Source organism: Rana temporaria, chromosome 2, assembly GCF_905171775.1.
Source record: "Rana temporaria chromosome 2, aRanTem1.1, whole genome shotgun sequence".
NCBI lineage: Eukaryota > Metazoa > Chordata > Amphibia > Anura > Ranidae > Rana > Rana temporaria.
The window spans coordinates 451,286,870-451,311,205 of NC_053490.1; the positions used below are offsets into that span (position 1 = coordinate 451,286,870).

General features: G+C 43.6%; 1 protein-coding gene across 1 annotated transcript in view; it reads left to right on the top strand.

Moving 5' to 3' along the window:
• Positions 1-1,565: 1,565 nt before the first annotated feature.
• SLC13A2 (solute carrier family 13 member 2) overlaps positions 1,566-24,336 on the top strand; it is a 70,936-nt gene continuing 48,165 nt past the window's right edge. Inside the window, exon 1 of the mRNA XM_040338502.1 lies at positions 1,566-1,794. Coding sequence (XP_040194436.1) covers positions 1,693-1,794 — 102 coding nt within the window. The 5' untranslated portion in view covers positions 1,566-1,692. The remainder of the gene's footprint in view (positions 1,795-24,336) is intronic.

Genomic DNA, 24,336 nt, shown 5'->3' on the forward strand with positions numbered 1-24,336 from the left:
TGATATACAGTATAGGCAGTGTTATTATAGCGTGTGATATACAGTATAGGTGGCGTTATTATGTGAATAAAAGTTGTATTTTTATCATAGCTTGTAATCTGTTTTTTGGGAATGGAAGGCTTTAAATGGAGCCGGTATTGGAGAAAGGTGTGGACACTGAAAGGGCGTGGTTATGGAGGGGCGTGGTTATGGAGGGGTGTGGTTACTGAGGGGCGTGGTCACTAGGGGGCGCTGTAAATCTTTCTCGCACAGGGCGCCTAAAGGCCTAAGGCCGGCCCTGATAGTTTGTCCCATAGGTGAGATGAAATGTCCAAATGATTGCAAAACAATAATTAAGTAAACCAAAAGTGAAAAATAAGTCTCTTATGCAAGATACAATAAAGTGCATCTGATGATAATTGATAGTAGTTAAATATCATTCTCCTTCAAGCAAATGGCAAATTCTCCATCAATGCAAGAAAACCTCAGAATAGTGCACGGATAGACAAGACACCTCCACCTTTCTATCACACTGCCCCTTACCACTAGAGACCTTCTGACGGCAGATGGCTTGCTCCCCAGCCAAGGGCTTGTGTGGCAGGATATCCAAGAGACAAAATTTCTCCCACAGTGGACCGATGATCAGTGTAGTTTTAAACCAATATAGAGAAGGAAAAGAGCTGACATAGTGTGAACCCATATAGCAATTTATTGTAAAAAATGTAAATCACACTTACAGAAATGTAGATAAAAATTTGCTTGTGAATATATATAGCCGGCCGGCTAGCACAACGCGTTCACTCCGGGACACAGTATGCGGTTATAGACGTCAGCACGCCGCTACCCTACGCGGTTTCGTCTTAGAAGAAGTGCCCCAGGACGAAGTCTTCTAAGACGAAACGGCGCAGGGTAGCGGCGTGCTGACGTCTATAACCGCATACTGTGTCCTGGAGTGAATGGGTTGTGCTAGCAATAAATTGCTATATGGGTTCACACTATGTCAGCTCTTTTCCTTCTCCATATTGGTTTTAAACTACACTGATCATCGGTCTACTGTGGGAGAAATTTTGGCTCTCGGATATCCTGCCACACAAGCCCTTGGCTGGGTAGGAGACTTACGTCGGTCGGATGGAGCCAGAATTCAGGCGTATCTTGTTTCAAGAATACGGCGCAGAGATACGACGGTGCATCCGTGGACTTACGCGGCGTATAAGAAGATACGTCGGCGTAAGTCGTTCGTGAATCTGGGCCTAAATGTCTAGCCTTTCAATGGACCAAAGCAGTGCATGCCTTAATAAAGACTACAGTTTTGATTGGATGTTTCTGTATATTTTCTGAAATGTAAAGGACTTCTAGAAATTAATTGTATTTATGTATTTATAAATACATTTTGTATATTTTTCTACAAACTGTGCCTAAAAAGTCCATAAGTCCCTTAATTTTCTTTTTCTTAATAAACACTGGATTTTATGACAGAGTTTAATATAAGAACTAATGACTTGAGTCACTGGGAAATAGTTAACTTTTTGTGTTGTTACCTGCTATCGTAGTTGTGTATTCTTCCCTTTGTCACTCACCTCCTTCCTCATTGGCAGAGACATACACGCAGGAAGCAAGCATAAACACCCACAATTAAGACACAAGTTTCTCATAGTTTAAATAGATATGGATTAGAGTGAAGACTCCTCTGAAGTACAATTCTCTACTGATAACATGGTGTCCGTCTGGAGATGGCTGCTGGCGAACAGAAAATATTTAATCATCTTTTTGACTCCACTCATTTTTATCCCCCTGCCTTTAGTATTGTCAGCAAAAGTAAGTACTAGTTATTGATGTAGGTGTGCAACACGACAGGTGCTCAGTAATCACTGCAAGCAAGACTCGCAGTCTTCAGAGCACCCCAGCTTTATATGTTTACTTATCTTCAGGTCTCAACATTATCTGCACAGGGAATATTCGATACAGAAATGCTAAGTTTGTCAATATCGGGCTTGGACTTTTGCAGAAGTGCCTGTGCTATAATGTTATAATATTGCAAAAATAACGTTAATCTACTTATCTGGCAAATGTTATACTGTAGGGCAGGACAGTGAAATAATCCACATTGTAAATGATATTATTTGTAGGTTATCTATTTTCATTTACATTTATAAGAGTTACTTTCCTGAATGATTACGCCTTTTTCTAATATACTATTGTACATGTTCTGTTAATGGAATATCTATTTATATTGTATTATTGTATATGCTCTGTTAATGGAATTTTGTTGATATAAAATTCAATGAAATATTTGAAACAGAAATTATATTATTTGTTATACCCGTATAGGCTATTAAAATTATCAAGATTTTCCAATTGGAAATGTATACATTTTCCTTTCGAAAAAAGTTCCAATTAGAGAAATGTAGTTACCGTATTTATCAACTTTTTTCCCTTAAAATCAGGGGAAAAACGTGGGTGCGTGTTATACGCCGATCCCCGCTGTTTCTGAGCGCCGCCGACATAGATAGAGCTGAGCCGATCGTACTCTGTACTCGGCTGGGCTCGGCTCCGCTCGCAGTCACGCCCTGTCCCGCCGAGAGAAGCCGAATACACAGGAAATCCGGCTCTGTATAGCTCGGCTGAGGCGCTAAATTTAAAAATACATAATTCTGCAATTTTGGGCAAGGTGCAGATGGACACTTATAAGGCTGGATGGACTCTGTGCAAGGCTGCAGATGGATGCTGGACAAGGCTGCTGATGGACGCTGGACAAGACAGCAGATGGACACTGATAAGGCTGCATTGATGGGCATTTAAAATGTAAGTTTTTTTCCCCTAAACTTACCTCCTAAACATTTTTTTCCTTAAACTTCCCTTCTAAGCTTGGGGTGCGTGTTATACGCCGGTGCGTGTTATATGCTGATAAATACGGTATATCATAGCTTCCGACTGCCTTATATATAGAGGAACTGTCCTTTTGGTACCAAATCCCTTTGTCATTTTGGTCTGATGTACAAACTTTTACAAATAATGTATCATTTATTTTCATCCAGCCTCAAAATTATTGCATTTGTTATTTTGAAAAGCCAGTATAAAGTAACACTAGTGGTGGAAAAAAAGGTACTCGTGGGTTTACACAATTCTTTTCTGCATTTTATTATGTATATTCCTATTATTCAAGGTTTGTGTACTGCCCTGTACACACGACCGGTTTTCCAGTCGGAATAAACTCTGACTGTTTTTCCGACGAAATTCCGCTCAAGCTGTCTTGCATACACACGGTCACACCAAAATCCGACCGTTAAGAACTCAGTAACGTACAACACTATGACGAGCTGAGAAAAATTAGGTTCAATGCTTCCGAGTATGCGTGGTTTTTAGTCCGTCAGAATTGCATCCAGAAAAACGGAAATTCGGAATGAAAGATTTTCCATCGAAAAAATTTAGAACATTTTCTCTATCTACCCTTGCGCCGAATTTCCGACGGAAAAAGTCCAATGGGGCATACACACGGACAGAATATCCGATGAAAAGCTTCAGTCGGAAATTCCGCTCGTGTGTACAAGGCATTACCAAAGGCGGGATGTTCCTCCTTCCCCTTTTAGATAAGTTGCTAGATATTGTTATAAGGAAGGAGATGTAAAAGAATTTCTGTTAAAATTAATAGATAATGATTAATAACATCTGTACCTACAGTTTCGCCTGGCAATGAGAGACATTTGATGAGAGGCCTTAGGGGCTGCATTGATGGGCACAGACTGAGGAGCTGCATTGTTGGGTACAGAGACTGAGGAGCTGCATCTCTTTTTTATGTTCCAGTACGTACTTGTGCGTACGTACTGGAACATACGTCTTATGTTCCAGTATGTGTGAGCTCATCTTACACGGGCTTGCATTTTTAAAAACTCAAGAGCATTTTTAAAGACTCAGGAGGACCATAGAAGGATAGTAATGACACGTGCAGGCATTTCTCTAACAGGACAGTCAGCTGCTGATGATAGACTTAAAGTGATTGTAAAGTCTTAGGCCCAGATTCACAAAGCACTTACGCCGACATATAGCAAGTTACGCAAGGGCAAGGGTTATGTAAGGGCAAATGTGCGCCGTCGTATCTGTGCGCCAGACCCACAAACAGACATGCGCCTAAAACCAGGCTACACCGCGCCGACGTAGCTTGCACACGCCGGCGTAGGGTGGGCGCACATTTAGGCTGGACGCATGGTGCTGCTCCCATTGATTAGCCATTCAAACATGCAAATGAGGGAAATACGGCGATTCACGATTGTGCGTGTGCCCAGCGCATGCTACGCGAGATGCGCGTAAGTTGTACGTCCGGTGTAAAGTTATTCCCCATAAAGGAGGTGCAACCCAGCAACAGACATGCACAGGTCTGCACCAGGGAACACAAGCCGGCGTATTGTGCGTTGGACGTGTGTCTGGCTGGGCGTATGTTATGTTCACGGCGTACGCAGTGATCAGGCGTAGCTTAGACAGTTTTGCCTGCGTGGTTGTGAGCAGGCGCATGGGGGTGCGTCCACGTCACGGTGCATGCTCAGTTCGTGATACGTACCTGTCTGGCGCTCGGCCCATCATTTGCATGGGGTCACGCCTCATTTGCATGGGTTCACGCCCACTTCCACCTACGCCGACGTGCGCCTTTGGAACCCACGCCACGCTGGCGCAGCGTTGGGTGCACTGGCTTGCTGAATGCAATGCTTGCCTCTCTGCGCTGCGTTGGCGTAGCGTACAGTGTTTGCTCTACGGCGGCATAATGTGCGCCCTGCTCTCTGTGAATCTGGGCCTTGATGACCAAGCCATTTTTTGCAATAACTTTGCTTTGCTTTAACTGACAATTATGCAACGTTGTACCCGAACAAAATTGATGTCCTTTTTTTTCACAAATAGAGCGTTCTTTTGGTGGTATTTGATCACCTCTGTGGTTTTAATTTTTTGCACTATAAACAAAAAAAGAGCGACAATTTTTAAACAAAAAATATATATTTTTTACTTTCTGCTATAATACATACTAAAATAAATAAATATATAAAAAAACAAATTCATCAGTTTAGGCCAATATGTATTCTTATACTTTTTGGTAAAAAAAAAAATCACAATAAGTGTATATTGATTGGTTTGCGCAAAAGTTATATAACCAGATTCAGAGAGACTTACGACGGCGTATCAGTAGATACGCCGTCGTAAGTCTGAATGCGCGCTGTCATATCTTTGCGCGCATTCTTAAACTGAGATACGCCTCACTGTTGCCAAGATACGACCGACGTAAGTCTCCTACGCCATCGTATCTTGGCTGCATATTTACGCTGGCCGCCTGGGGGCTTGTACGTGGATTTACGCGTTGAATATGTAAATAAGCAAGATACGCCGATTCACGAACGTACGTACGCCCGTCGCAGTAAGCTACGCCATTTACGTAAAGCGTTTTTCCGGCGTAAAGATAAACCACAAAAAAGATGGCGCAGCCCATGCAAGGTATGGACGACGGAACAGCCGTCGTATTTTACGTCATTTGCGTAAGCGTACGTGAATGGGGCTGGGCGTAGGTTACGTTCACGTCGAAAGCATTGAGTATTTGCGACGTGATTCTGAGCATGCGCGCGCATGCGCCGTACGAACGGCCTTCATTTACATGGGGTCACAGTTAATTTAAATGTAGACCGCCCACTACATGCCTATTTTGAATTAGGCGGGGTTACTACGGCCCATTTGCGCTACGCCGACATAACTTACGGAGCAAGTGCTTTGTGAAAACTGGCCTTGCCTCACTATGTTACGTCGGCAAAGTGCAAATGGGATGCGCTACGCCGAACTAAAGATGCGCCCTCCTACGTGAATCTGGCTAATAATCTGGCTAGGAATTGATCGCCACCATTATCAGTAAAAACAATAAAAAGAAGTCCATAAATCTATCCCATAGATTGTAGAAATCTATGGGATAGATTTATGGACTTTTTTTTATTGTTTTTACTGATAATGGTGGCGATCAATTCCTGGGGTTTCAATTCCAGCAGGACTGGCCTAAACTACAACAACCATATTGCCGAGAAGGAAAGAACAGACTGCTGGGAGAGGATATAAAAAGGCTGGTTTAGGCCTGGATTGCTCTCTTGGGATGTCGGACTGGATCTGCCATCAGGAGTTCTGTGCCAGTGTGAGTTGCGGCCGAATCGCGGCCTGCACAGTTGGGAGCCATACAGCCGCAATCAGAGGGACATCTGTGGACAGCATTGCTTCTTAGCTGCAGCGGTCTGGAGGAAATCTTCAGATCCGAGTAGGCCATGGCGCGGAGTGGTCGGGGGATCGGACGTCATTCCTTGAGCCAGGCCCCAGAAGGAGAGCCTGAAATCATCATCATCATCCTCATCATCTGCATCATTGCCAACAACTTCTGAGGTGATCTGTGAGCGGGCACCTGCCCATGTGAACCCATAAACGCTGCATATAGACATCATTGTCTTTGCCTGCATTTCTGACACTTAGGCCCCGTACACACGGGAGGATTTATCCGCGGATACGGTCCAGCGGACCGTTTCCACGGATAAATCCTCTCGAGGATTTGTGCGGATTTTGATGCGATGGAGTGTACTCACCATCGAATTGAAATCTGCGCCGAAATCCTCTGGCGATGACGTGTCGCGCACGTCGCCGCGTCATCATCGCGGCGACGGCGCGACGCAGTCATATAAGGAATTCCACGCATGCGTCGAATCATTACGACGCATGCGGGGGATCCCTTTGGACGGATTGATCCGGTGAGTCTGTACAGACCAGCGGATCAATCCGTTGGGATGGATTCCAGCGGATAGATTTGAAGACATGTCTTCAAATATTTATCTGCTGGAAATCCATCGCATGGGAGAAAAATCCGCGGAAACAGATCCGCTGGATTGTACACACCATAGAATCTATCTGCTGAAACCCATTCGCTGGGATTTTTCAGCGGATGGATTCTATCGTGTGTATGGGGCCTTATAGTCGCACAGGAAGAATATTATTTATTACCCACAGACAATATATGCAGACAACTGTGCTTTGCTCACATCCCTGTCCTCTGTGACTCTATTGGATACATTGGTATTGAAGCTATATATATGGAGACCAGGTGCTTGTAAGTTAAAGGGGTTGTAAAGCTTTGTGTTTTTTTTTACCTTAATGCATCCTATGCATTAAGGTGAAAAAACACCTTGTACTCTCCGTCCCCCCTGTGCCCCTGTTTTACTTACCTGAGCCCCGAACCACTGTGGGCTTGTTCCCATGTCGCTTTCCAAACAGCCCGTAGGCTGTTCATTGGTTAGAAAGATAGCAGCTCAGCCATTGGCTCCCACTGCTGTCAATCAAATCAATGACGCGGCGCCGAGGGGCGGGGTCGAGTCATACACTTGTCGGCTATGGCCGCTGAGTGTATCACACAAGAGCGCGCCCGCAAGGTAACCCCCTCGGGAGAACGCTTCCCAGAGGGGGTTAGCTCTTGCGGGGAGAAAGCCGCGAGAGCCGCCATGAGACCCCAGAAGAGGATGTTCGGGGGAAAACGAACTGCACAGTAGAGGTAAGTATTTTTGTACAACCCCTTTAAACAGGGAACTTTGCAATTGCAAGGAGTTGATTACACAACAGCTAAATTTGCTCTGTTTCACCACAGAAAGAATATTTTCCTTCATCATACTTGAGCGCTAGCTGAAGAATTTGCTGGATTCCAAGGAGTGATCATTAACCTATTTTTGTTCTTTCCTCATCTTTTTAAGAGACTCATATTATTTAGCATAAGGGGTCTGCTCATATTTCTCTGAAACATGTGTTATAGGAGCCAGTCAATTCAACAGTTTGCTGAATGTTTTCCAGTAGTTGCTGTTAAATGCCTGTGGGCTGAAGAGATAGAGGGGACTGGTCTGACATAGTCCTGTTAAGGTCAGTCCCCTGCTTCTCTGCTGCCTGTTCACATAGGCTTCAAGGATTTAAAGGGATTGCATATGTAATGTGTTTCTTTGCATTTCTTGTGTGTTACTAAGTAGAGGTCTTTAGATTACCCAATCACACTGCATATTAGTGCTTTATTATTTCTGACAAGTTACCTTTATGAATTACAGTCTTATGTTATGCTTTTCTGTGTGTCACTTTTTCCTCAGTAAACAAATTTAAATTGTTTCACTGACTTTGTGTAAGTTTATTATTTTGGTGATAGTTGGTAAAAATGGCTGAACCCAGGGTGTCAGAGGTGTCGAAGGACTTGCAGAGTCGGAACAACAAGTGGGGTACGGATTCTATAAGCAGCCCTCATGAGGGTAGCGCTACATATATAAAGAAAGATGCAAAAAAAAAAGTATCTGGTGAAAAGTATGATTTTGCATTTAGAAACTTTGATTACTGTCAGTCGGCTACAATCATCTCACATGTAGCTAATGAGTTACATTCTTTCACCAGTCAGTATTGTTTTCTGCCAAGTGAAAAAGACCTCATAATAATTAACGCTCTGTTTATGGCTTCTTTAACATTGTAAAGCTATTTCAAATAGTTATCTTATTTTTTGTAGCTTTGATGTTTCTTTAGCTTTTAAACTTCTTAGGTTTTACAGGTGGCTATAAATAGAAAGGATGCATTTTTTCATAGGATAACATTTAACATATAACAGATGGAAACTATGAAATTGTTGTAGTTCTTTCAAGAAATGGACATTCTTATTACTCTTTATTAATAGAAAAAGGCTATATACTGTATGTATACAATGCCTTGAAAAAGTATTCATACACCTTGAAATTTTCCACATTTTGTCATGTGACAACCAAAAACGTAAATGTATTTTATTGGGATTGTATGTGATAAACCAACACAAAGTGGCACACAATTGTGAAGTGGAAGGAAAATTATAAATGATTTTTATTTTATTTTTTTACAAATAAAAATGTGAAAAGTGTGGCATGCATTTGTATTTAGCCCCCTTTACTCTGTGTAATGGAATGTCCCACACTCCGCTTGAGTGTTTCCGTCATATACCGCTTCCTATCAGTCTGGATATAGATATCAGATATTCCAGCTGCTCTCAACACACAACGAGACAAGACTTGTTTGTGTGCTAAACATGGAGTGTTTATTAGAACCAATAATGCAACCTTATATACAGTTTAAAGAGGAGGTAACCAGAACATAAATTAACATGAGCTAATTAACTAATCATTTACCCAGAATAGGAGACTCAGATATGACCTTTCAGAGTAGACGTCACGTCTCTGCTCATCTGCTATACAATACACATTATCATAAGTGTAAACACAGGACATCTTCACACAATAGCAGGGTCAATTAGCACAGAGAACAGACAGATGGCTGGAGGTGATGGCATTAGCATCTAACAGTATGTGTCCCAACAGTATGAATGAGTCACTCTTACAATTAACCCGTTGAGTTCAGAATCAACAAACAGTAAATAGTTCTTTACAGATATCCTGGAATATATTGTGGATATTAATTACATAATAATCCCATCTCAGGTAGTCCAAGATATTATTCCTCAGTCATCCTATGCCCCTAGTGGACATAGGATGATTTTAAACATAAGAGGGTCCGGTGATGTCTCTGGTGAGTCTGTCACACTCTGGTACCCCTAAATAAATACCAATTGCCTTCAGAAGTCACCTAATTATTAAATAGAGCTCACCTGTGTGTAATTTAATCTAAGTATAAATACAGCTGTTCTGTGAAGCCCTCAGAGGTTTGTTAGAGAACCGAATGCCCTGTACACACAATCAGAGTTTCCGTCGGAATAAACTCTGATGGGTTTTTCCAAAGGAATTCTGTTCAACCTGTGTTGCATACACACGGACACACCAAATTCCGACCGTCAAAAACGCGGTGACTTACAACACTATGACAAGCCTAGAAAAATTAAGTTCAATGCTTCCGAGCTTCAAATTGTTTCCAAGCATGCATGTTTTTTTCTTTTTTTTTTTTGCGGCTATACTATCTTCAATCTAGCCCTGTGATTTATATATTCTTTATCATGCCCCAGTTCTTTGATTCCTGCAGGTGTATGTAAGCCAGCCCTCAAAATTTCCACTCGCCTACTAGCATTTGGCGAGTGGATTTAAGCTGGGGGCGAGTGATGACAGGGATTCATGACCAATCTCCCTCCAATCTGTGCCTACACTTAGAGTCCCGATGAGATTGGCAGCCGAAGAGGAAAGGTGCATGCTCGGGAAAAGTAGTCTGGTGAGTCCCGCACAGGCAGAGCAGTACACAGGTGCCCTCCTTACAATCCTCATTAAGCCATGGGACCTAACAGTATGACCTCTCTGAGCCTGCCCCCCTCCCCCGGGCCCTGACCAATGTAGCTGGAGAGCAGAGAGCAGGGAGCAGGAAGTAATGAGTGAGGTGGAGGATTGCGAAAATTACCACTCCGGTGCAGCGCTCACTGAAAGTTGCCCTGACATGAGAGCGGCAGCCTCCCAGTTTGTGCAGTTTTCTTCTCCTTGTGCTCCATGTAAGTGTCCAACAGTTCAGCCTGAGCACTGTGAACAGACTGGTCTCAATGTGTGCTGTGCGCGGTCAGTGTGCGCTGTGCTATGGTGTCAATGGCTGTGCAGTTGTGTGGATCTCAGCGCTGGATTGTACTCCCTACCGCTGTGCTGCAGCTCCTCTCCTCTCTGCCAGCCTGAATAAAAGGGGGAAGTGGGGACATGCAAGTGTGGAGCCGCACACACAGGCTCTGATTATGAGATGAATAGGAGAGGGAGAGAGAGAGAGAGAGAGAGAGAGGATGGATGGGAGTTGCAGAGGAGACAGCAAGAGAATGGGGAAGATACCCAGTTCTAGTGCCCTGTCCCCCTGGTCTGCCCCCAGTGCCCTGACCCTCTGGTCTGCCCCCAGTGCCCTGTTCCATTTTGTTAAATTTGTTGTTGGTAATATTTAATTGTGTAACTTGATTCTGCATAAAACATTTAACACTGTCATTCTATAAGATAATCTACGAGGGCGTGTTTACAGGTGCAATTAGGCGCAGGGCAGTGTATGAATTAGGTGGGGCAACTGGTGGCGAGTAACTCTTGAGGCCTGGCTAGTAGCTCAGGACTTGAAATTTTGAGCCCTGATGTAAGCTGTGTGTATGGTTGTGGTGGCCACTCGTCCTTGTTTAGACTAACATCTAATTTTACTAGTGCTGTGGAGATACTGGCACTTCTTGTGTTATTAATGTGTTTTTATGTGGATAATTAATAAATTGCAGTCATATTTATCCGTATTCCTTTCTGACCAATTCTTTTTCTCTCCCATTTTTTGATACGCAGTATTAATTCAGAGGAATGCAGATAGTAGTATTTAATATTATATCTATGACTACCATCAAATCGGATAAGATGATTTGGTTAGTGTGACTAATGCAGGATTGCTTTTTGTCACCTACCTCTGACTGCCTTGGATGAGTCACCAATGCCTATATTTGTGTGAATTATTTTGTTTTTATGTTTTTTTCTCCGTCTGAGTTCCATACAGACGAACGTAATTTCCGTCGGAAAAAAAGAGAACATGTTTTCTTTCTTTCTTCTGACAGAAAAAGTCAGATGGGGCATACACACGGTCGGAATATACGATGAAAAAATTCCATCTGACTTTTCCATCTGAAATTCCGATCATGTGTACGAGGCATTAGTGAACAAACAGCATCATGAAGGCCAAGAAAAACACCAGACAGGTCAGGGATAAAGTTGTGGAGAAGTTTAAAGCAGGGTTAGGTTATAAAAAAAATATCCCAAGCTTTGAACATTTCCAAGCAATGTTCAAGTCATCATCCGAACATGGAAAGAGTATGGCACAACTGCAAACCTACCAAGACATGGCTGTCCACCTAAACTGACAGGCCGGTCAAGGAGAACATTAATCAGAGAAGCAGCCAAGAGGCCCATGGTAACTGGAGGAGCTGCAGAGATCCACAGCTCAGGTGGGAGAATCTGTCCACAGGACAACTATTAGTCGTACACGCCACAAATCCGCAATTTATGGAAGAGTGACAAGAAGAAACCATTGTTGAAAGAAAGCCATAGGAAATCCTGTTTGCAGTTTGCGAGAAACCATGTGGGGGACATAGCAAACATGTGGAAGAAGGTGCTCTGTTCAGATAAGACCAAAATGTAACTTTTTGGCCTAAAAGCAAAATGCTATGTGTGGCGGAAAACTAACACTGCACATCACCCCAAACACACCAACCCCATCGTGAAACATGGTGGTGGCAGAATCATGTTGTGGGGATGCTTTTTTTCAGAAGGGACAGGGAAGCTGGTCAGTTGATGGGAAGATAAAAGGAGCCAAATACAGGGCAATCTTACAAGAAAACCTGTGAGGCCCCGTACACACGACAGAGGAACTCGACGTGCTTGGCACGTCGAGTTCCTCGTCGAGTTTTGGGATGAAGCCGCCGAGGAGCTCGGCGGGCCGCCTTCTCCTATAGAACAACGAGGACAACGAGAAAATAGAGAACATGTTCTCTATTTTCTCGTCGAGTTCCTCGGCGGCTCCATCGAGCCAAAACTGTACAGACGACAGAGTTTCTCGGCAGAATCCGGGTTTTGACCGAGTTTCTCGGTGAATTCTGCCGAGAAACTCTGTCGTGTGTACGAGGCCTCAGAGTCTGCAAAAGACTTGAGACTGGAGCGGAGGTTCACCTTCCAGCAGGACAATGACCCTACACGTACAGCCAGAGCTACAATGAAATGGTTTAGATCAAAGCATATTCATATGTTAGAGCGACCCAGTCAAAGACCGGACATAAATCCCATTAAGAATCTGTGGCAAGACTTGAAAATTGCTGTTTACAGACGCTTTCCATCCAATCTGACAGAGCTTATAGTGGAGGTACACCCTCGAAAAAAAATTCTGACATCACATGGAGTCGAGCCATCCTACCGACAGAATGCCGGTGTTTTTTTTTTTTTCTCAGCACATACCTCGTTATCACGATTTTTACCCCCCGGCAATCCCGTGGGACTGGGCGTTCCCAAGCACTGCCTGTGATTGACAGGCTTCCGAACGGCGCATACTGTGCGTCACAGGTTGCCGACAGAACCTGAACGTCGGTGCGCAGGCGCCGTATAGAGCCGCACCGACGTTCGGGTTTTTTCAGCAACCTGCGACGCACAGTATGCGCCGTTCGGAAGCCTGTCAATCACAGGCAGTGCTTGGGAACGCCCAGTCCCGCGGGATTGCCGGGGGGTGAAAATCGTGATAACGAGGTATGTGCTGAGAAAAAAAAAAAAAACACCGGCATTCTGTCGGTAGGATGGCTCGACTCCATGTGATGTCAGAAATTTTTTTGAGGGTGAACCTCCACTTTAAGCTATTTTGCAAATAATAATAGGCAAAAATGTTACTCTCTAGATGTGCAAAGCTGGTAGAGACATCCCCAAAAAGACTTGCAGCTGTAATTGCAGTGAAAGGTGGTTCTACAAAGTATTGACTCAAGGGGGCTGAATACAAATGCACACCACACTTTTCACATATTTATTTGTAAAATATTTTGAAAACCATTTATCATTTTCCTTCCACTTCACAATTATGTGTTGGTCTATCAAAAAAAAAAAAAAAAACATGTACGTTAATGGTTGAATCATGACAAAATGTGGAAAATTTCAAGGGGTATGAATCCTTTTTCAAGGCACTGTGTACATACAAGGGACTGGTACTTACAGTGTTAGTGTTAGGGTTATCTGTTGGATTTCACAGATACGGGTAGGCTAAATGTGGGGGCTGGAGTTGCAGCAAGGGTTAGGGTTAGTTTACGTAGGATCAATACCTGGGTTTAAGGAAACCCTAAAGCATTGGTGGTTCCTTCAAAAGCATCTGACCCCAGATGCATCAGGGTACGTGCAATAAAATATATGAAGCAGGTACCCTGATGCATCTGAAGTCAAGTGAGTGGTTTTAAAAAAAAGATTAATGCTTGGTGCAAGGCATAGCACTTTAATATGTGAGTAAGAATGACCTAGGAGGTTTTTAATGATTTGAATAAAGTTAAAAGATTTTACACTATGGCAGAGTTTTGCCGTCCCCCCTATGATATACGTGTGAATGCATTCTAATATCGACGAGTAGAAAGGTGGTTGCCCCTGGTCGAATGCTGATGGTGGAATCTCTTGTAAAAGCATGCGTTGTATGACTTTCCTGTAGTGGGTGGTCATATCAAGTTGGTGAGTTCTCTGGTGTGTTAGTGGAGGATTACAACAGTGCATACAGAAGACGTATTGCCATACGTCTGATTTTAGCGGATCGGATCGAGTCGGATGTCAGTGGACATGTCTCCCCTGACATCCGACGCTCCATAGGACTGCATGGAGCGGCCGTTCAGGTCCGCTGACAAAACTGACAGGCGGACCTGAATGGGCCTTTGTGGCAACTGACACATATTCCTGGACCTTTATTTTGTTTACGTTTATTATATTGGAAGTGAAGGAAAATTCTGTTTAACTACTTCAAGCTCGCCCACAGTAGTTGTATTGCGGGAGGGTGGTAGCTGTAGGCTTTTCTTCTGGGTTTGCGGAGCGCATGCACAAAACAAGTTAGGCCGCTGGTTTCAGTAAAACCTTGGTTTGAGAGTAACTTGGTTTTAAAAGCACTTTGCAAGACAAGCAAAATCTTTTAGTAAATGTTGACTTGATATACAATCGATGTCTTGATATACAAGTAGCGTCATGTCACAAATGAGTATAAAAGAGAAGAGAGGCGTCTCTAAGGCCTTGTACACACGACCGAACATGTCTGCTGAAACTGGTCCGCAGACCAGTTTCAGCGGACAGATCCGACCGTGTGAACAGCCTAGCAGACAGGTTTCCAGCAGACAAAAGTTTTAAAGCATGCTTTAAAACTTGTCTGCTGGAAACCCGTCCGTCCGACATGTCCGCTGGTTAGTACACCTAACCAGCGGACAGAAATCTCCTGCATGCGTCGAATGGATTCGACGCATGCGTGGAAGTATTTTACTTCCTGGTTTGGTGACGTGGCGGCGTCAGCGTCACCGCCACGTCACCGCGCTGTCTGTCCACGGGGATTTCGGTTTGATGGTGTGTACAGCCATCAGACCAAAATCTCCCAGCGGACATGTCCAATGAAAACGGTCCGTTTTCATCGGACATGTTCTATCGTGTGTACATGGCCTAAGTGTAGCAATATGGTTACATTTAATGAAGGTACAACATTTAGCAACTCACATGGTTGATGATTAAAAAGAGGCACATCTAAGTATGCAGGCATCCAGGGGTAAAGCTATCCACATAGACGGTCCTCCACACCACCATCAACGTCGTCCCTTCTACCGTGCGATTCACAAGCGGTTCAAACACTCTACTGCAGGGTAGTCTTTCCGGTCACGATTGCAGACTGACAGCGGTGTGGGGGATGGTCTATGTGAACAGCTTTACCCCGGATGCCTGCATACTTAAATGTGCCTGTTTTAATCATCAACCATGTGAGTTTCTAAATGTTGTACCTTCATTAAATGTAATCATATTGCTACACTTAGAGGCGCCTCGCTTCTCTTTTATACTCTGTAACCCGTGATGGTTTTTGCTTCTAATCCCCTTGTGGACTTCCATTTGTGGATGAATAATTTATGGTTACACAATCCCATCACATTGCTATAATCTTTTTATATGGACTATAAACTAAAGGATTTATGAATAAATGGTTGTGAAATGAATCATTTGAGTTTTAATTATTACTTATGGGGAAATTCGCTTTCATATACAAGTGCTTTGGATTACAAGCATGTATCTGGAACGAATTATGCTTGCAATCCAAAGTTTTACTGTATTACACGTGTAGCACTACCCCCAAAGGAGCTGCTGGTTTGTTTTGGGTGGCATGTTACCTCGTGGCTCTTCCACTGGCCTAGGGGTGTATGGTGCATATAGCAGTAACGGAATATCCACGACAGGTGTCTTTTTCTGTGCTCTTTATTACGGGTAAAAACATTAAATTTTTGATGAAGAGTAGAGGTGAAGTAGAAGAAGAAATAGCAGACTTAGGCGCAACAATAGGGAAACTGTCCTGCTTCCAACAATACTTTGTATTCTTCACCACTCCAGCCAGAGTGGGTATAGCGTATCTGGACAGGCCTACTCTCACTGACCTGGCAGCCAGAGTATCGCTCGGACTTGAAGGAAAAGTCTCTGCCACAGACCCTCCTGAAATGAACTCCGCCACAGGCCCTCTCTGTGATTGTGATTACGGAGGTGATCCTCCTTGATAGAATTGCGTCTGGAACTCCTTCAGATAACTTTCAGGTACCGACTGAGAGGTGACCAGTCTCTCAGTGTCCGGCTACCTTAATCCCTGGTAGTTTGTCGAGACCCTATTGGATCGCCAGCCTCTCAAAGCTCTCCTCAGATGGACTCCCCACCGAACAGCTATCCCGCTTGGGATCTTCATGATTGGGAACCCAGTCGACTACTGGGCTCCCTGCCACAGCTCAAATGTTCCGGACCAACATGGTCCTGGACAGGGCAGCCATCAGGAATTATGGGGCCCCTTACACAGCTTCAGTCATGGGCCCCCTGGAGCAGAGAACCGGGGGGGGGGGGTGCTGACGCCTGAAATTGAGAAGCGGGGGGAGGGGCTGCCACAAATTGAGAAGCGGGGGGGGGGCCTTTACAAAAAAAAAGAAGAAATAAGGAAAAATATATATAAAAAAGGGGGGGGTAGCCATCCGGGGCCCTGGGGACCTCTGGGCCCTTTAATAAAAAAAAATATATATATATATACACAATTTTTTTTTTTTATAAAAAGAAATTACAAAAAAGGGGGGTTGCATAAAAAAAGAAACCTCTGGGCCCTTTAGTAAAAATAAATAGAAAAAATATATAAATAAAAATAAACATTTATAAAAAAAAAAGGGGGGGAGTAGCCATCCAGGGCCCTGGGGACCTCTGGGCCCTTTAATAAAAAATAAAAAAATAAACATTTATAAAAAAAAAAGGGGGTTTGCCACATGGGGCCATGGGCCCACTATTTTGTGTAGTGTGGAAGGTGCTAGGGGAAGGCATGGAACCATGTCCCTGCTTTGCAGGAACACAGGATCCATGCCTTCCTTAGTGACAGAATGGCGATCTGCCTTGTTGACAGATTTGGCGCACAAGTGTCACCTTGCCGCCCTATTCATATGTTATATGGGCGTTCAAGTGGCTAGATCTATACCAGAACTCTGGTAAGAACTCTAGTGTAGAGATCAATGGAAAAAAATTCATGGACAGCCGCACACCAAAATCAGCCTTAAAAGGTAGCCTTTATTGGTGTAAAAAGGATAAAAGCACTACAAAACACAGCACAGCGAGCAGTGGGATAAAAAAACTGACGCGTTTCGCACAGAGATTCAGTACTTAGTCTTAGCTATGACTAAGCACTGAATCTCTGTGCGAAACACGTCAGCTTTTTTTTTTAGTTCAAAGAATTTATTGGTATTTCAGAATAAATCATATTACAAAGCAAGACATATGTGTAAATATATCAAAACAAGGAACAGAGGAAATGAAGTGAATCATCACTGTCCATGAAACAGCATAAGATATTAAAACATATATGGTATAAATCACTTACAATAAATGCTACCTGTTAGATATTCAAAATAAGATCAGATAGAAGAGTATTATATCTCTCTACATGAAATTCAAGAAGACCAGTAAAAGAAAGGGGGGGAAAAAAAGAAACCATAAAAAGGGAAGGGGGGGGGTCACACTGCAAACAAAGGTCATGTATGAAATAAGAACGATTTCAAGTAGGAGATGAATGGCGAGATAGATCCAGAAACTCTGCAGATTCAGTAAAGCGAGTCCAACAACTCCACTTATCATGAAATCTAGTGGGGGAGTCCAAAGGTGGACAAATCAAATCCTCTATTTCCGCAATCCGTTCAATTCTTCTTAACCATTCCGAAACGCTAGGAGGGGAAGTGTCCTTCCAGTGCCTCGGCATACAAAGTTTGGCTGCATTAATCAATTGTATCGTTATCGTATTTTTGTAAATGTGGTGAGGTAGAGAGGTATGGTGCAGTAGGAATTGGGCAGCTGTGAATTTCGGTGAATAAGAAGTGATGAGAGGGATAATGCGGTGAACCTCTTTCCAAAAGGGTTGTATAATGGGGCAGTCCCACCAAATATGTAAGAGAGTACCCAAAGATGATTTGCAGCGCCAGCAGGCAGGTGAAGTGGTAGGGCTGAATTTATGGATGACATAGGGCGTCCTATACCATTTGGAAAAAAGTTTATAATTATTTTCTTGAGTAAGAACATTCATAGAACCCTTATGAATGTGAGAGAAAATATGACGTCAATCACTGGTAGAGAGATGTAAATCAAGATCTCTCTCCCAATGTAGGATCCTTTCATCCTTCTCAAGATCTACATCAGAAAACAACAGCGAGTACGTTTTTGAAATAATATGTCTTTGGGGGGCATAATTAACACATATTTTTTCAAAGGGGGTCTTGGGTCTAATCCATAGATGAGGAGGATTCAAGTTCAAAATAGAGTTTAGTATAATTTCATAGTCCATCCTAAAAATATTGAATTCCGAAAACGTAAGACAAAAGGTATCGTAAGATAAAATTTTACCATCAATGAAAAAGAGTTTTTTATCCCACTGCTTGCTGTGCTGTGTTTTGTAGTGCTTTTATCCTTTTTACACCAATAAAGGCTACATTTTAAGGTTGATTTTGGTGTACGACTGTCCATGAATTTTTTTCCATTGATCTCTGCCTTGTGCATTGCCAGCACCCACGGTCTCCTCGGATGAAGACATTGATTGCTCATTGCACTCATCTGGAGCGGCGGTCTTTCTTTCTTCAAGAACTCTAGTGTAGACGTTAGATGGGGTCCCCCAAAAACAAAACAAAACAGTGTGTGGATGCCCACATAATTTATAGAAGGCCCTTTAGGTCTGATATGTATTGTACAAAAAAAATTGTGGTCCCACCAAAACTCTTTTGCCGCGTACACACAGTCGGAATTTCCGACAACAAATGTTCGATGTGAGATTTTTGTCGGAAAATCCGACCATGTGTATGCTCCATCAGACATTTGTTGCCGGATTTTCCAACAACAAATGTTTGAGAGCTGGTTCTCAATTTTTCCAACAACAAAAGTTCTTGTCGGAAATTCCGATTGTCTGTAGCCAATTCGATGCACAAAAATCCTACGCATGCTTGGAATCAATGAGACGCATGTTTTGAATCATTGAACTTCACTGTTATCGGCTTATCGTAGTGTTGTATGTGACCGCGCTCCTGATGTTCGGAATTTCCGACAATATTTGTGTGACCGTGTGTATGCAAGACAAGTTTGAGCAAACAATCCGTCTGGAAAAAAAACACGGTTTTGATGTCAGAATGTCCGATCGTGTGTACACAGCATTTGGGTTTAGTATGGATTTTAAGGGGGTAATATGTAAAAAGGAAAGGGGGGGGGACCCACTGGTTGTTGAGATCTGCGGGTGGGGGGGGCTTACTGGAATCGGGAAGCACCCTAATTCATATAGAGGGAACGAGGTGTCTGGGTGCCCCCGTATTGTTAAAGTCAGAGGTCCGTATCCCTACTCACTCACAAAAAAGTGAAAAGTAAAAATAAAAACTGTTTTTGACCAGTCCTTAAGGCTGGCTTCACACTGAGGTGATTTTCTGGCATTTTAGCGCTAGAAATTGCCTCTAAATAACACCTGAAAACCGCCTGCCATTCATTTCAGTGTGACTTTTCAGACTGGGGCAGTGCGCTTGCAGGATGTCCTGAAAAGTCCTGCAAGCAGCATCTTTGGGGCCGTTTTGAAATCAATGGGCATCGCTTCCAAAGCGCCTGAAAAGCGTTTCGGAAAGCGCCACAACACGGGTGCTTTTAACCCTTTCTTCGGCCACTAACGGCACTTAAAAAACGGGACTTAAAAGCACTCCACTAGCGGCCAAAAAGAGTGGCGCTTTGGCGCTAACGCTCGGTGGTCCCAGTGTGAAAGTAGCCTTAAAAAAATGTCCCCTTGAAGTAACCCTACTGTCAATTACATCATCCTATAATGAAGATCCACATCAATCATCATGAAGGATGCCCAATGACCCACCAAAGAATACGGTGAGCTAATGAGCCTGAGGTAAATTCTCATTTGGTCCTTTTGTAAATTAGCTACTAAGATGAGTTTTCCTACACATATGAACAGTTGCTGAGTCGAACAAAGTATCTGCATTTGCCGTGTAAATTTTAACAATTGCCACGTGAAATATGCGGGATCTGTTCATGCAAACAGTTATAAAGTGGTCATAAAGTTTTTTTTCCACCTACCAGGAATGTTAGTGACCTTCAGTTGTTTTTCCACCTTATAAATAGATTGGCCCATATCCGAAGTGTTTAAGTAGAAGATAAACTTAGTGGACTTTGCATTTATTATACACTCATTTCTTCGCACCTCAAGACGTAATGTTCTGTATGTCGTCAATAATGCATGCTTTAGGCTTGTTTTGTAATCACAAGCTGTTGTGTTATGCTAACTTTTGATTTAAAGGGGTTATAAACCATTCTATGCATTAAGGTGAAAAACCTTCTGTCATACTGGAGCCCCCCCAGTGTCCCCATTTTACTTAGCTGAACCTGGTCTTTTTCTCCCTGAGGATGAGCACACTAGCTCTAGCCGGTGTCTCATTTCCTGATTAAATAGATTGATAGCAGCGCAGCCATTGGCTCCCGCTGCTGTCAATCAAATCCAATAACGTGGGCGCCGGGGGGTGGGGCCGAGTCCTGCTTTCTGTGTCAATAGACTCAAAAGCAGGACTCAGGAGTGCACGCGCACGGGTGTCCCGAAGGAGAGCGCTTCTCTGATGGGGCACTCAAGAAGAGGAGGAGCTAATAGTGCCACTGAGAGACCCCAGAATAGGAGGATCGGGGTCATTCTGTGCAAAACCAACTGCAGGCGGCACGATGGGGGCAGCGCAGCAAGGCGATCTCAAGACGACTTGAGAGGCAACTTGCAAAATGACTTCTGTATTGAAGTCAATGCAAGTCGCCCCGAGTCGCCCCCAAAGTTGTACAGGAACCTTTTCTAAGTCAGAGCGACTTGCGTCACTCCTATTAGAACGGTTCCATTGAATAAAGCCGACTGCGACTTGTCAGGCAGCTGAGTCGCCTGACAGATCGCCCCTGTGTGAACCAGCTCTTAGGTTAGTATTACATGTTTGGTATTAAAAACAAAACAAAAAAACAAGGGTTTAGTAACGCTTAGCTACAGACAGCTTTATGTTTGGATTAATTGATTGATAATACGGTCTTGCACAGCCAAACAAAAACACGTTCTAGGGCAGGGGTCTTCAAACTTTCTAAACTATGGGCCAGTTTACTGTCCTCCAGACCAGTGTTTCTCACTTTTTTTCAGTCAAGGCACCCTTTAAAATTATGGACAGTCTTGAGACCCCATTCTAAAATGTAAAAAGCTACTCTAATAATTTTACATAATGCATCAACATCTACACACGTAGGACACTCACTGTAAGGCCCCGTACACACGACCGAACATGTCTGCTGAAACTGGTCCGCGGACCAGTTTCAGCAGACATGTTCGGTCGTGTGTAGGCCCGAGCGGACAGGATTCCAGCATACATTTGGCCGGCGGGGTTTTTTCCCAGCGGGCAAATATTTCTGGACTTGTTTTAAAACAGCCTGCTGAAATCCTGTCCGCTCGGACATGTTCGGTCGTCTGTACATGTCCGAGCGCCCGCCATCCCTCGCATGCGTCAAATGACTTTGACGCATGCGTGGAAGCATTGAACTGGCAGGGCCGCCCACGTCGCCGAGTCATCGTCGCGGCGACGGCGCGGACACGCCCCGCGTATTGTTTACGCGCGGATTTCTGTATGATGGTGAGTACAGCCACCATACAGAAATCCCCGGCCAGACATGTACGGTGAAAACGGTCCGGCGGACCGGTTTCATCGTACATGTTTGGTCGTCTGTACACGGCCTTAGAGGTGATTTATTCTTCCAAATCAAATACACTTCTGCACATTGGTACTGAATAGCATTCCAGTGTTTCTCTTCTTCCTCAGTTTTTCTCCATCATTTAGCTAATCTGACCCCATCGCTAACAGAGAGAGGCAAGGCACAATCAATCAAGCATTCTCTGCAGACAACTGACATCCTCCTTCTCAACTGATGATGTCACATTCAATGCTAATGGTAAACCGGACAAATTAATAGCCAGATTCGGAGAGAGCGCCGCATCTTTAAGGCGGCGTAGCGTATCGTATTTACGCTACGCCGCCTTAAGTCAGAGAGGCAAGTACTGTATTCACAAAGCACTTGCCTCCTAACGTACGGCGGTGTAGCGTAAATGGGGCCGGCGTAAGCGAGCCTAATTCAAATGAGGATGGGGGGGGGGGCGTGTTTTATGGAAATTACTCGTGACCCTACGTGATTGACGTTTTTTACAAATGGCACATGCGCCGTCCGTGTACATATCCCAGTGTGCATTGCTCCAAAGTACGCCGCAAGGACGTATTGGTTTTGACGTGAACGTAAATTACGTCCAGCCCCATTCACGGACGACTTACGCAAACAACATAAAAATTTCAAATTTCGACACGGGAACTACGGCCATACTTAACATTGGCTACGCCACCTAGGGGGCAGCTTTATCTTTACGCGGCGTATCTCTTATGGAAACGGCGTATCTTTACTGCGACGGGCGCACGTACGTTCATGAATCGGCGTATCTAGTTATTTACATATTCTACGCCGAACTCAACGGAAGCGCCACCTAGCGGCCAGCCTAAAAACACACTTTAAGATACGACGGCGTAGGAGACTTACGCCGCTCGTATCTTAGCCTAATTTAAGCGTATCTGGTTTCCAGAATACGCTTAAATTTAGGACGGCGTAGATTCTGAGTTACGTCGGTGTATTTACTGATACGCCGGCGTAAATCTTTCTGAATCCAGCTATTAGATGGTGGAATCTCCTTAATGGGAACCAGGGCCGGTGCAAGTTTTTTTTACACCCTAGGCGGCCCCCCCCCCCCCCCCCTATTGACTCCACTCCCTTTGCCCTGTTCTGTATACCCCACCTTTTTAATGAAGTGCCCATCAAATGCAGCCTCAGCAGCACCCATCAATGAAGCCTCACCAGCGCCCATCAAATGCAGCTTTACCAGCGTCCATTAATGAATGTTTGCTTGCTTCTATTCATTTGGGAGTGGGGAACAGACACAGTCCTTCCCCACCCATGCGCCTCTAACACTATGTGCGAATGGATTGGCGACTGCCTGCTGCTGATGAGACTTAGTTGCTTTCTGCAGAGAGAAGAGAGTAGAAACATCAGTGGCCGGGCACCCTAGGGAGCAGTACGCCCTAGGCGGCTGCCTAGTTTGCCTAGTTGTAGCACCTGCCCTGATGGGAACACAGACAGCAATAAAACCTGACAGGTGGCAACTCAAAATTTTTAATGTGGTGACATTGGTGATCAGAACAATTAGAGATAGTGACTCTTTCTAATGCTAACACAGACAGCAATAAATACAGGCAGTGGTTCAAAACCCTCACTACTCTATTTACATTTAAAATAAAATATTTTCCTTTAGTTATACTTTAACAATCTTATATACATTTTTGTATTTCTACATTATTTTTATTTTAAGTATGCTGAAAGCCTGATTACTGATCAAACCATTTAGTTTGTTTTGAATAGAGCAGGGAAGGGTTCAAGCCCCTGTCAGGTTTTTATCAACATATGTGTTTTCTTGGGCAGATCCCCTCTCCTTTCCTGTCAAGAAAAGGAAATAATGTAAAATTTCCCCAGCAGGGAAAAACATTTTTTTTAGTTAGAACACGTTTTTAGTAGTGTGGGAAGGGATTTTTTTTGTTGCTATCCACATTCGCCGTTCCAGGGACAATCAATACCACCATTTCTACAAGGATCTTATGGACATGGAGTAAGTAAAACACTCTCCAATGGAGTCAGAGAAAGAAAGAAATATAAACTTTGAACTCTTCTCTACTCTGCCCAAACCTCAAGGAAAATAAATTTGCTGGAGTTAGACTTACATGACATGCAAACAAACTACCAATTTCCTTGATGAAGCAGATATAAAATAGATTTCTGGAAAACTACAAGCTTTATACCCTTGCACGTGTACCTTCAATATTTAACATGTCTTCAAGTATATCTAAATTAAGCAAATAAATAATAACTTACTCATATTGCCCCTTGGCTTATCATGAAAGAATATGACGGAATAAAATCCTCTGGACCTTGAAACTTCCTCCATTCATGCAAATTGTGCTATTTCATCTTCTTGATATGAGTAATTTGCTTGGCTTTAACATACTTTATATTACCAAAAGTATTGGGACGCCTGTCTTTACACACA